The sequence below is a fragment of the Myxine glutinosa genome, chromosome 8 (assembly GCF_964187855.1).
Source record: "Myxine glutinosa chromosome 8, kmMyxGlut1.1, whole genome shotgun sequence".
NCBI lineage: Eukaryota > Metazoa > Chordata > Myxini > Myxiniformes > Myxinidae > Myxine > Myxine glutinosa.
The window spans coordinates 36,955,920-36,970,149 of record NC_136268.1 but is presented as its reverse complement, the minus strand read 5'-3'; the positions used below and the strand labels follow the sequence as shown (position 1 = coordinate 36,970,149).

Sequence of the window (14,230 nt, the reverse complement as noted above, 5' to 3'; positions counted from 1 at the left end):
TTCAAAGTTGTCGGAATCGAACCGAATTTTCGTTATTGTGTAGCCAACTAACCTCATAACTGATCATACATTATTTTCTATCTCATTTCAAGGTCAGTAACCTTCGTTTTGACATTTCAAGGTCACAAAGGTCAAATTTCCAAAGTTGTCAGAATCGAACCAAATTTTCGGTATTGTGTAGCTAACTAGTCTCATAACAGATAATACATTCCTATTTATATATTTTCAATGTCGGTTTTGACCTTTGTCATTGAATACCGCTCGCTCGTGAACCATCGTCGTCTCCTGACTTGTCATTTTTATATTATAGATCATGCGCTCTATAATCCGCTGGGTCTTTCCAGTCCTACGATCGTAAAATGCAAGCAAGATAACCTGAGGTCATGCTCATTTGGGTCTGTCTTAAACATTGTTCAAATGCAATTACCCTTTGGTAATTGAGACTTACTCAGGTAGTTTTTCATGCGCGGACATTTGTATTTCTTGAACTGAGCCACGGCACTGCTCAATGTCGGGATGATCAATCCCTGCAAATATACAAGTATGGATGTCCAAGTTAATTATTTGAGAAATCAAAGCACACTGTACATAAAACATTTAGGATGTACTTCTTCAAACCCCAATGCTCAAAATCATCAAGCTCTAGTATTTCCCCATTTCAAATTGTAAACAAGCAATAACCTGAATCTACTCACAATCAAGTACTATATCTCACATCGTTAGTTCACAACTGTTCCATTTATTTTTAATAGTCAAATTTTGTACCCACATGAGAATTTAATGGTTCAGAATGACAACATTACTATTCATTGCATAGGCCTCATATTTAAGGAAACGTATGATGTCACACATTTTCCTCGACAACCCATTCCTTTGGTATAAATCACAGTGAGTATCTGTCGGACGCCATCAGAACCGACTCATGCCAACTTTCTCCCTAGACCAACTACATAGGGTGAACACAGATGAATGATAAATAATGCAGCATGTCTGCTGGAATTTATGCCGTGACATGCTGAATTGATCCCACAGCATGAATGTGGGTCCATTTAAGATTAATGATATGCTCCATTTATATATATGCTAAATAAATACGTAACTACATTACAGACCTCTCAAAATTCGTGCTTCTCAACTCTTGATGGCTCCCACAATCTCAGAATATATGCATGGGAATCTCAGGAACATTGAGCTCTATTTTAACATGGTCTCAATCTTTTGTCTGCCGTCACGGCACCACCGCGTACCAAGCTTAATGTCCATTTGAGGAATAGCACACTCATTGACAACCTGCCGGCAAAGCACCAACCTGACAGTTCGTAATTAAGTTCGAGAATTGAACACAAGCTAAACAGCTCAGAAGGAAGTGCTCTACCTCTGCACATTACCGTCAGGTAGATCTACCTCTATAAACTTGAAACAAAGGACAATCTATAAGGGGTTGCATCATAAAAGATCAAGACTCAACCATCTACAACTCCGTATTTAGTTTGTCAGACATTCAGATGGCAAAAAATCCTCCTCCATTAAACTACGACAAAACGAAACAGGTAGATCTCCACCTTTAATATAACTGTGGATGGATGACAAAGAGCTCACCGAGTGGTCGACAGCTCTCTCGTGCAACTGTAATGCCAAGATTCCCTCACGTTCCCGAGCTGGATCTGGTGGATCGATGCCTGCAAGCCACACCAAAAGACACAATAATTCTTCTTCTTTAAATTGCAGCCCCTGTCTCCCACCTACCTTGACCCAGTTAGTGGTTTGACTGGGCTTTAACAAACAAACATGGCTTTTATAGTGAGACTAGTGGAGCCTAACCATCACTTCGCTGATGGACAAAATAGTCGTCTGTTTGCCAAAAAAATTTTTACCCATGCGAAGAGTGCATTAACCTCAGCGTTGCCGAGGAAAAAAAAGAAAAAGAAATTGTAATACCCACGCCACCACTAGGTGGCGCTACACGGTATGCATTTATACAGAGAATTTATGCCCCCCTGGACCTCCACACTCCCACGTGAGGCCCCGGCCACATAGCCTATTGCCCCCTCAATCAATTGGCTAATAGCATACCTAAACTACCAGTTTCATCCGAATCTGTAACTTTGAAAATCAATGAGGTAATTAATCGAAAAATTAAATAATCAATAGATTAATTGATTCATCAATAAATCAAAAATACCATTTACAGCCAAATCACTTGGTCACCGCCATGTCCAAATATCCGTTTCCTAGCTCAAAAGGTGAGAAAGGAAATAAATAAGTACTTGATAAATCAATAATAACTAAGTAATTAATTAATCAATTGATTAACCAAAAAATAAAAACATCGTTTTTGCCAAAGCACTTGCTCTTGCCACCTTTGGTGGCAGAGGTAATTGCAACAGAACATAGAATGCCTACAACTGAAAGATCAATTTATTAAGCGACTAGTGAGGAAATAATGCACAACTTAGATTTATGAATCAATCCAATTCAATGAAATATCTCAAAAGTACCAAATCGGTTTCAAAGACCAAAGAAGTGTTGATTTTCCGAACAGATCGGTTTATATTATTTAGTTATTTCTAACTAAATATTTCATGAGCCTCAGGAAAAAAATCTGAATCTGTCATGAATATTACCTTCATGACAGGTGACTCAATTCCAACATCAGAAAAAGGGAACCTCAAAGGGTTATACATGAAAAGGTCCCAATGCTAAAATGTTGCATAGCAACACAAACAGCTCTACCACAGTGGCATTGAGGTCATATTGGTAAGAAGTACAAAATGATATATATATATATATATATATATATATATATATATATAAATTAAAGAAGAAAAAAATTCAGTCTTATGTACATTTTGAGGATATATGTGAAGCACACACAATATGTATTAAACAACACAAGAACAACAGGCATTTTAAGGCCATTTTCCCTGCAAGAGCGGGGGTTAGCCTTGCAGTCCCCATGACAATCTTCTCCAAATTGTCATGGTTCTATTTTTGAGGCAATGTTTCTATGGCCGGATGCCCTTCCTGACGCCAACCCTTTGAATCGCCTCTTACGACACGCAGGGATACGGTGTACCTATTCTAAATCGGGGTACACACCGGGGCACTATGTATTAAGATTAAGTATTAAGTACAATATGTATTAAGATAACGGTATTTAATGATCAATAAAAATTGCATTTTCATCAATAAAACTTTTACATGAAATATGAAATATAGCGACCCCTAAACAAAATTAGCTTTAATTTGTTTTTTTACTTCTACCTAAAGCTCTTACTTACTCTTAATCATAAAGTTACTTGTGTAAATGTAGTCTTAAACTTACTAGCTCTTAATGTAAAGCTCTTACTCTTACTTGGTACCTCTTACTGCTTTCCAAACATCCCATGTATTTGGGGTTTTTTGTATACATAAGTCAAGACTCGTGGAAGAGCAATAACACAGAACAGATCAGGATGCAACATAACATGAATAGTAGAAGGAGAAGGGGGAAACCTCAACAGCAGGGCGAAGGGAGAAAACATATGGAGGTGGACAAGCAAGGGATGTGGGTAACGATGAGGGGTAGTGGAGAGCATGAGGGGTGGACAAAATGGATGCAAAAGCAAAATTCTGGGAGGTGGGCATGGTTTAACAAGTGTATAAATAGCATGGTTTTGTTTTGGGGGACGATTTGAGACAGCGATGATGGATTCCACGACCTTGTGATGATTGGAAGTAAGCTAATTGGTCTGTAGGTAAGGTGATCCGTTTTTGCACCTTTTTATGTAATGCAGTGATGCTGGCTATTTTCCAAGCAGATGGAAGATAAAGTTACTTTATGTTTAAAAGGACAGAGAGTGGAAGTGCCAGAGCATCAGACGAGGTTTTTAGGACTCGCAAGCTGATGCCATCTGGTCGAGTTGCCGAATCCGAGTCAAGGGTTGCCAAAAACTTATCCATCTTCTCAGGTGCAAAAGACACAGAATCAAGGAGCAGTTGGATACGACTGGGAAGGATGAGTTCCGAGAAAGAGGGGTTGGGGGCACAAGATTTGGAAGCAAACACAGAATTGAGGCATTCGTCTTTTTCACGAGTGGAGTCGGCAGTGGTGCCATTTTAGTTTGATGGGGAAAAGGGGAAAAGTTTGAAAGTTCATTCTTGAGATTGGACAGATGTGGTTTTCTGGCTCTCCTGGCAGTGGATACACACATGTTGTGGGCTTTATGGAATGATCTGAGATTGCCATCGGTTGGATTTGCCTTCCACGAAGAGAATTCATGATGTTTTTAAGCAACTGCCTCGCCATATGATTCAGTGTACCAAGGGTGGGAGGATGGGTAAGATAACTGAAAACAAGATGAGATGAATCTGTGCACAAGGGAGAGCAGGTTTCTGTGGAAGAATTCCTGGGTTGAATAAATATCAGGGGTGGTAGAAGTGTGACGGCTGCTTGCAGTCCTCAGTTACTCATTTCCCTATTCCTCCTTTTCAATATCCCCAAATATTTCCCTATTCCTTCTTCATGCCCCTCCCCCCTCCTGGCTTCGCCCCCTTCCCGCACCTTCCCGGCTTACTCACTCGCCCCCCCCCTCCCCTCCCCTACCAACACCACCACTGCCCAGCAACCTCTCCTTGCTCCTTTCTCCTTTCCACACCCCAACGCCCTATCAGCAGCTCCTCCTTCCCTTTCCCTAACTGAGTGTACATCAAACACCCAAGGCCGCTGCTCCAACCTGACAGATCTCTCAATGCAGGCCACTGCCAATAAACCAGACATCATCTGTGTAACAGAATCCTTCTTCCCACAGGACCTCCCTGCCTCCTTAGTGTCTTTCGCTCACTATCTGTAATCATAATCTGTAACTGTCTTCTCTAAGAAATCATAATCTGTAACTGTCTTCTCTGGTTTGGTGGACCTGAACCCCGTCTTGGCGGCATGTAGCACTGCACATCAAAACTTCATTTCTCTCTCCATTTACTGCTCTTACACCTCCCAAACCCCAGCAGTACCTCTGGCTGTGACTTCCCCTCCACTATCACCTCATGTTTGGCTGTGTTGTACCATCCTCCCAACAGTCATGACTCCATATACATCTCTCTAAAATGACATGGACCAACTTTTAAACACTCATCCCAACTCTCTCTTCCTCATTTGTGGTGATTTCAATTGTCACCATGCTAATTGGCTGGGTGATGGTACCTCTCTCTCACCAGCCATGGTACTTCTGCAAAGGACTTTTGTGACTCCATGGGACTGAATCAATCTCTCAACTCTCCCACGTGGATTTTTGTCAATGGCAAAACCTCCCTTCTGGATTTGATGATGACAAACTTGCCAATGTATCTTGCTCCTTCTCTGCCCCAATTGGTTCATCTCATCATGCGTATGTGAAGGCCAGCATCTCTCTGCCCATTCTCAGAGAACAGCCTTAGCATTGGCAAGTCTGGAAGTTCACTCAGGCAACCTGGCAAGGTCTGCAAGCAGCCGTCACACTTCTACCACCCCTGATATTTATTCGGCCCAGGAATTCTTCCACAAAAACCTGCGCTCCCTTGTGAACAGATTCATCTTATCTTGTTTTCAGTTATCTTACCCATCCTCCCATCCTTGGTACACTGAATCATATGGTGAGGCAGTTGCTTAAAAACATCATGAATTCTCTTCATGGAAGGCAAATCCAACCGAAGGCACTCTCAGATCATTCCATAAAGCCCACAACACGTGTGTATCCACTGTCAGGAGAGCCAGAAAACAACATCTGCCCAATCTCAAGAATGAACTTTCAAACTTTTCCCCTACCTCCAAAACCTGGTGATGCCTTGTTTAGTCTGTCTCCGGTGTGTGCTCCCCGTCCATCCATTCCCTCGCTTAAAATGGCACCACTGCCGACTCCACTCGTGAAAAAAGACTAATGCCTTAAATCTGTGTTTGCTTCCAAATATTGTGCCCCCCAACACCTCTTTCTCGGTACCCACTACCCATCCTTCCCAGTCGTATCCAACTGCTCCTTGATTCTGTGTCTTTTGCACCTGAGAAGGTGGATACGTTTTTGGCAACCCTTGACTCGGATTCGGCAACTCGACCAGATGGCATCAGCTTGCGAGTCCTAAAAACCTCCTCTGATGCTCTGGCACTTCCACTCTCTGTCCTTTTAAACATAAAGTAACTTTATCTTCCATCTGCTTGGAAAATAGCCAGCATCACTGCATTACATAAAAAGGTGCAAAAACGGATCACCTTACCTACAGACCAATTAGCTTACTTCCAATCATCACAAGGTCATGGATTCCATCATCGCTGTCTCACATCGTCCCCCAAATCAAAACCATGCTATTTATACACTTGTTAAACCATCCCCACCTCCCAGAATTTTGCTTTTGCATCCATTTTGTCCACCCCTCATGCTCTCCACTACCCCTCATCGTTACCCACATCCCTTGCTCTCCCTTGTGCACATGCACCAACATACCTCATAGGTTCAGATCGGATCATCCAATCAAAAGTTATAACAGTTTACATATTTCGCATAGGCCGGTGGGGGGTCGGGAACCCCCCACGTCCCCAGAAGCCCCATTTTTGATCTGAGTGCTTGACACTTGAACCAAAATTGTTCTCTAGGCCCTTACCTTCAAATTGGTACTGAAAACGAAACTTTTGCATCAATTTGAAATAAAAAGAAAAAATTACCCATGGCCCCCCACTACATGAGGAAAAATTCCACAAAATTTTTTTTATATGCGTGCTTGACACTCGAACCAAAATTGTTCTATAGGCCCTTACCTTTAAATTGGTACTGAAAACGAAACTTTTGCATCAATTTGAAATCAAAAGAAAAAATTACCCATGCATGGCCCCCCACTACACGAGGAAAAATTCCACAAAATTTTTTTTATATGCGTGCTTCACACTCGAGCCAAAATTGTTCTATAGGCCCTTACCTTTAAATTGGTACTGAAAACGAAACTTTTGCATCAATTTTAAATGACTGAGTATCCGGGCACCCCACTAGTATTCTCGGATTCACATCTCTAATAAAACCCCTTATACAACTCCCAACCCAATGTTTACTTCCCCAACCCCTCCTTTCTCTCAATTTAGTCACATACTCCTGATATACATGCAATTCCTAGGCCCATCAAATCTGACATCAGAGACTGAATGTTGTTGCATTAATTTGTTCAAAGGCAAGTATTGTTTTGAGAATAAAGGTGCACAAAGGCTATGGTATAAGTATACCGTGATTAAACCTCCCTGATCCGAACAAATTATTGAGGACATTCCTCTGATAAATAATACTGAAATCATATTTATTATCAATAATGACGTCTCTTTGTGTCATGTGGACCAAGTTCTGAAGCCTGCTTCTTTCAAACAAAAACCCATGAGGATAAATATATTGGTGAAGGAACTATTTTGCCTAATAAAATCCAAAATAAGTACAGATACATTCAAAGTACATCGCCCCCCATGCCAAATAAATAAATAACATCCTCTCGTGCAGCATTGCCGGGGCGCCTTCGGAGCCCGGCAATACCGCCATGCAGCGCATAGAGACGGTATTGGGAGAGAGGTGTACAATAATTGATTGATTAATTTTGAAATTAAACGAAATATATAATAATCGTAAATTTTTTTATTTCTTAATCAATTGGCTAATAGCTTACCTAAACCACTAAACCAGTGTTTCATCCGAATCTAACTTTTTGAAAACGAATAAAATAATTAATCAGAAATCAAACAACTAATCGATTAATTGACGAATCAATAAATAATTAATCGATTAATTGATGAATCAATAAATCCAAAATATCCTTTATAACCACATCACTTGGTCACTATCGTGTACAAATATCAGCTTCCTAGCTCAAAAGGTACCTGAGATATTGCCCATATGAGAAAGGAAATAAATAAGTACTTAATTAATAGATAATAATTAAGTAACTAATCAATTAATTAATTAAGCAAAAAACAAAAAATACTGTTTTTGCCAAAGCACGTGCTCACTATTGTGCCAAAATGTCAGCTTCCTAGCTCAAAGGATGGCTGAGCTATCGCCTGGACAAACAAGAAAACAAACAAACAAATAAGAAATATGTCATGCATAGCACGATACTTGCAATATCCCTAAAATAAGTTGTTGGCCTATGACGATCTCAAAAATAATTGGTGGTTGAATTCAGTGAGCTGGTATGCAAATCCTCTTAAAATTTCAAGTCAATCGAATGAAAATTGAGTATTTTAGAAATTTGTCCTATGTTGACCTTTTGACCAATGCTGACCTTTTGGCCAATGTTGACCTCAAAAATACTTGGTGGTTGAATTCATTGACCAGATATGCAAATCGTCTTAAAATTTCAAGTCAATCGGATGAAAATTGAGGATTTTAGAAATCTGGCCTATGTTGACCTCAAAAATACTCGGTGGTTGAATTCAGTGAACAGATATTCAAATCCTCTTAAAATTTCAAATCAGATGATAATTAAGGATTTTAGAAATTTGGCCGATGTTGAACTTTTGTCCTATGTTGACCTCCAAAATACTTGGTGGTTGAATTCAGTGACCAGATATGCAAATCCTCTTAAAATATCAAAACAATCAGATGAAAATTGAGGATTTAGAAATCTGGCCAATATTTTCCTTTTGGCCGATGTTGACCTCAACAATACTCGGTGGTTGAATTCAGTGAACAGATATTCAAATCCTCTTAAAATTTCAAATCAGATGATAATTAAGGATTTTAGTAATTTGGCTGATGTTGAACTTTTGTCCTATGTTGACCTCCAAAATACTTGGTGGTTGAATTCAGTGACCAGATATACAAATCCTCTTAAAATATCAAATCAATCGGATGAAAATTGAAGATTTTAGAAATCTGGCCAATGTTTTCCTTTTGGCCGATGTTGACCTCAAAAATACTCGGTGGTTGAATTCAGTGACCAGATTTGCAAGTTCTCTTAAAATTTCAAATCAATCGGATGAAAATTGAGGATTTTAGAAATATGACAAAGTTGGTGACCTTTCGTCCATGTTGACCTATTGACCTTTTGACCCCAAAAACAATAGGCTTCTTGCTTATGATAAACTCGACCAGTTGGTGAAGTTTCGTGAAGATCGGTTGAAAATTGTGACCTGTAGGCGACTGACATACAGACAAACAAACAGACAGACAAGAAAAAGATAGAATAACACACAAGACCAACCAATATACTTGCAAAATCTTCGATTTTCGCAAATTACAAGAAAACAAGAAACCGGAGTGGAAACTGAGTACTCCCTTTCAGCACGCGTCATTTCCGGGCCCCCTTCAGTGCCCGGCAATGACGTCATGCAGCGCCTGGAGATGGCATAGGAAAGGAGCGGTGTACAACAAACTCCAGGACACAGATGTTTCAAAATTTAAAATGTTACAGAATAAAAGAATGAATACTGAGTATAAATGCAGGAAACTTCTGTGACTGAGTGGGTAAGTGTTAAAATAGAAAAGTTACAATACTGTATTCAAATAATAATTACAGTTCTTTTTTGGCTTGAATTACTTTGTCTCCGACAAAGCCTTTACTCACTCTGGTGGCCTTGCCGCCAAGGCCTTTGGCCAAAGTAGTCGAGTTTCCCGCTGGGAGTTTCCAAAGGGTCTGGCAGAGGGTAGACTACACTGGCCTAGGGTGGTAAAGACATGAGAATTACCCAAATTGTCAGTGCAGAAGTCATTGATGCAAATGCCCAACATATAACCTCTTGCAAAGTGACAAAATATATTACAATAGCACAAAAGGAAGCCCCAATTTTTATTTGGCTTATTAGCAATCATGGATAGTGCTTTCTCCAGCACAACAAAAGTAAACTTCTTATTGCAATAACTTGAAGACAATATTTCTCTTTTTTTACAAACAGGCCAATAGAAGGATTGAAATGTTCAATATTCCTTTTTGTTAATGACATTTTAAAAGACAAAATAATTCTGATTTCAAATTTGAAAGCCAAGCTGATTATATCATTGTACCCAATACCACTTGCATAATCTACTCTTCTGTTAGCACTTGATATAAACAAATAGGCCTGACAGCATTCCCATCAGAACCTTTGGCTCATAATGCAAGGAACCAAAGATCAAGTCCAACATACCATACGAGGTCTGCCAATAAAGTTCCAGGACTGATCTTTTTTTTCTCAACAGGTGGCAGCAATGGCTCCAGTTTTTTTTAATTAGACGTGCATCGTAATCCTTTGGCCAGTACTATGTTAGCCGTTGTATCAGTTGGTTGTGTTTTGTAACTGTACTGGAGTTTTATTTAAAAAATTATAAGTGTTGCAATTGTGTTCTGAAGATAGACAAATATATGGAACAGAGGATCATCATCAACCTTCTGGTAAAACTAAACAAAAGAAGCACGGACATTTTTGATCATTTTTGATCATCAAGATCATGCATGTTTGAGTGGGCCAAGAGATTTGCGGAAGGGAGAATGGAGGTGAATGATAACATGCAGTTGGGATGGGATGCTCATCGATTGCCAAAACAGATAAAAATGTCGAAAGGGTGAGAATATTGGTCCGATCGGATCAATGTCTGAAGCTCCAATGAAAGAAACTCCTTTTGCAGCAATATAAGAGATCCAGAGAGCTGTGACTTTGAAGGGTGCATGGCAGCAATGTTGGCAAGCGTGTACAGACTCCCAGAGAGATTACTTTGAAGGCAACCACGAAACATAATTGGTACGTTTAGAATAAAAATTTATATTGCTTTAATCCTGGAACTTTATTGTCAGACCTGATATGTGGGATTTATTTATTTATGTGGGATTCTGGGAGTTTTTAAATAAAAGCAGAGCCAAAATATTTGCAAACTAAATAAAAGATTCACCAATTTTCTTTTTCTTGGAGGCAACGTACTAATCTAATTTTCTCCTCAATTTATCAATGACTGGGTGAATATTTAATCTGAACAAAATGAATCGAATGAAACTTGCTAAATTGAAGATTTATTATGTGATAGCCAATGCTTTCTTTCCAGGTGATAAATTGTCATCATTAAAGAGCTCATCTGTGATTGCTGAAAAATACCCACAAACATCCTGCAAAAAAAATCCTTCAAAAAAAACAAAACAAACTAAATACAACAATTAATTTCAAGATGCATGGCAGACTTTTATTGGTGACATGCCAACAATAAATGTACTACAAACTGGAAAGTAACTTGGAAGTGGCTAGGGTATGCCCACACTTGAACTATAACCTGTTAAAAAAATTCCCAATCAATATATTCAATCAACAATTTAGATAAAAATACAAATATGAAACAACCAAATTATTAGATAACTGCTTGGGAATGACTCAGTGATGGATGTACCAAGCATTTACATATGAATGATGAAAATTAACAAGATGTTTTATATCAGTTCAAGAGTCACATTGGTTTAGTAAACTTGAAAGATGCACCTCATAATCCTTCTCCGCTCCTCAACAGTTAGTTTAAAATAAAATTCTGGAATAGGAGGCCCCTCAATGGAAATCAGGAGCAATCTTTCAAAACTGGTGGTTTGAGACTACGTGTGTGACGAGGACAAATTGATTTAATTTTGGTGAAGATCAGGATATAGATCCGATATAATTGTTTAGTGTTTCTCGAGTGCGAGAAGGACGGATCGATTCCATTTTGGTAAAGATACGAATATGGATACAATAAATTTTTTCATTTGCAAGTGTTTCTTCACCATTGAGAGATGGGACCAGAAACAATATATGGCATAATATTTCAAAACGTTGTGGACGAGTTATGTCAAAATTAGGTGGATTAGTTGGTTAGGTGGCAAGAACAAGCCGATTCGATTTTGGTTACGGTCCGGATCCAGATCTGGCCTATCAATGGGATACAAAACGTAAACTGTTCAGCCTGGTGGAGTATGCGTGTGACCAAATGCCGTTCTAGTTGTAAGTGCAATGGAAGTAAGACCTACAAGGTCAGGATAAAATTATTTGTGTCGCGCAAGCAGAAGTTTGCAACGGTCAGGAACTGACTTGGCTGTTTATTTGAAATGGCTGACAAGGTCAAAGGCCGACAATGTCTTAAATTCAGAACGACAGTCTACCTTGTTGGGTAGTAAGGGATTGGTCACTGGCTTTGACACCAACACAGGTTTTTTTTATTACAGACTCGAGTTATCAAAGCGCTTCATATATCAAACAAAGTTTCAAATGGAGCACATCACCACCATTAAAGTGTTAAAGTGCATCAGATGTTGCAATAAATGCAAATTGTTGCTCCCAACTTGTCGGCTCGATGACTGAAGACTCCATTCACATGTTTGCCGTTTCCAACCCTACCCCGTTTAGAACTCCGTGCAACTTGCTAATGCGGGCATGGGCAGCTTCCGAGTATTTTATAACTTTAAAAAAAAAAGTGTTCTTTATGTTTTGTAGAAATAGTACCAATGGTTTGCAGAGCTGCAAGGCCATTTTCTTGCGATCTTGTGCACGGTATGCAGCCTGCTGGTAGTAAAAGCCTGGATGCTGCGTCTGAATAGCAGTCAGTCCCAGTTTGATCGCTTCATCAAAAAGGTCTCCGAAAACTGAATACCTGCACCAAAAAATGCACAGTTCATCTCAACCAATTTCAAACGACTTTACACTACATTTTGATTTAATTAAAAGATATAAGATAAAGAGTCAATAAAATATGATAATCAGTATGACTTTGACAACAAGGCATTGAAGAAAAATAAAAAAAGGAAAATACATTAAATAATGGTAAAGCACATTCTTAGGAGAAGCATCACTAGTTACTGCAAATTTTCATCATTGTTATCCTCAAACCAATTACAAACACTGTGGTATGGCATATTGTCATTGATAGGTGAAAGGGCCCGAACCAAACTATTGCATTAAAGTCTTGAGTGCAGTATTTTCCATAATCTATAATAATAAAAGGCAAAGTGTGTGTGTGTGTGTGTGTGTGTGTGTGTGTGTGTGTGTGTGTGTGTGTGTGTGTCTCTGCCATAATTCCAAAACCATGCAACCTGGTGTCCTAAAACTTTGCCTGCATACTAGTGGAACTCCAAGGGAGTGTATTCATGAAAATTGGGTGTTTGGGTAAATTTAAACACACCTTTTGAAGATAATTAATGCCCTCATTAAATTAAAACAAACACAGGCTTTATTCTTGGTCAGCCCACTCTCCCTCACAGGGGTCTTAATCGCCATTTTTTTTTCAGGCCGACTGAAAAAGTCGGCGATTTTCGACGATCTACTCTCGTGGACTAATTAAAATAAATTTAAAAAAACACCTTTAGAGGCCATTTTTCCCGCAAAGCGGGGGTTGGCCTTTTTCGGGGACCGTGGTTGTTGTTGTTTTTTGGTCCCCTTTTTGAAGCAATGTTTTACGGCCGGATGCCCTTCCTGCCGCCAACCCTTTTTGTCACCTTTTTTTACGACAAGCAAGGAATTACCAGTGAACTGGTACTCAATTAGCTGACCTCGGAAGGATGACAGGCTGAGTCAACCCCCCTGGCGTTAATTCAGCGATCGACCGGGATTCAACCCAGGATCCTAGGATCCTAAGCTGGCACCCTAGCGGCTAGCCCAACAAAGTACATAAATCGAAATAGGATTTAAGATTTGAGAATTTGATCTAGAGAACTAGACCATATAAATGTCAAAATGCAGAGTAAAATCTGAAAATGTTAAGAAATTAGCGATGCTTTTGTTTTTGCGGGTGTGTCCCATTACCATTCAACTTGCTATCGCTTGCCAAGCCGGCCGTTCTTTATCAATCATTTCATTGAGTGCTTGCTCGAGTGCTTAAGCCACTTGGTGAGCTCTCTACAAGCTTTTATGTTTGTTGACAGTGGTGTAATTGATGTTTGTTATCACAGCGGTCGCCGCTTTTGAAAATAAAATTACAAATTGATATTAAGTAAACGAAGTATTCTTGAAATCTTTCGTTGGAGTGCATATATAAAACCACCTTTAGAGGCCATTTTTCCCCGCAAAGCGGGGGTTGGCCTTTTTCGGGAACCGTGGTTGTTGTTGTTTTTCGGTCCCCTTTTTGAAACAATGTTTTACGGCCGGATGCCCTTCCTGACGCCAACCCTTTTTGCCGCCTTTAACGACAAACAGGGAATTACCAGTGAACTGGTACTCAGTGCATATATATTATATTACCAGTGCATATATATTAGTATATATTTGGTGGTGTAATGGTTGGAGCATCTGCTCTGAATCTGAGAGGTCAGCGGTTCGAACTCTGGCCAA

The 14,230-nt window shown here is 39.5% G+C and overlaps 1 protein-coding gene across 2 annotated transcripts in view; it reads right to left on the bottom strand.

The window, feature by feature from the left end:
• TRAPPC11 (trafficking protein particle complex subunit 11) overlaps positions 1–14,230 on the bottom strand; it is a 273,835-nt gene that overhangs the window by 117,132 nt on the left and 142,473 nt on the right. For both annotated transcript variants that reach the window (XM_078783191.1, XM_078783192.1), the window contains exons 10-13: positions 12,410–12,557; positions 9,547–9,640; positions 1,600–1,679; positions 449–527 (exon numbers count right to left, since the gene is read on the bottom strand). In XM_078783191.1, coding sequence (XP_078639317.1) covers positions 449–527; positions 1,600–1,679; positions 9,547–9,640; positions 12,410–12,557 — 401 coding nt within the window. The remainder of the gene's footprint in view (positions 1–448; positions 528–1,599; positions 1,680–9,546; positions 9,641–12,409; positions 12,558–14,230) is intronic.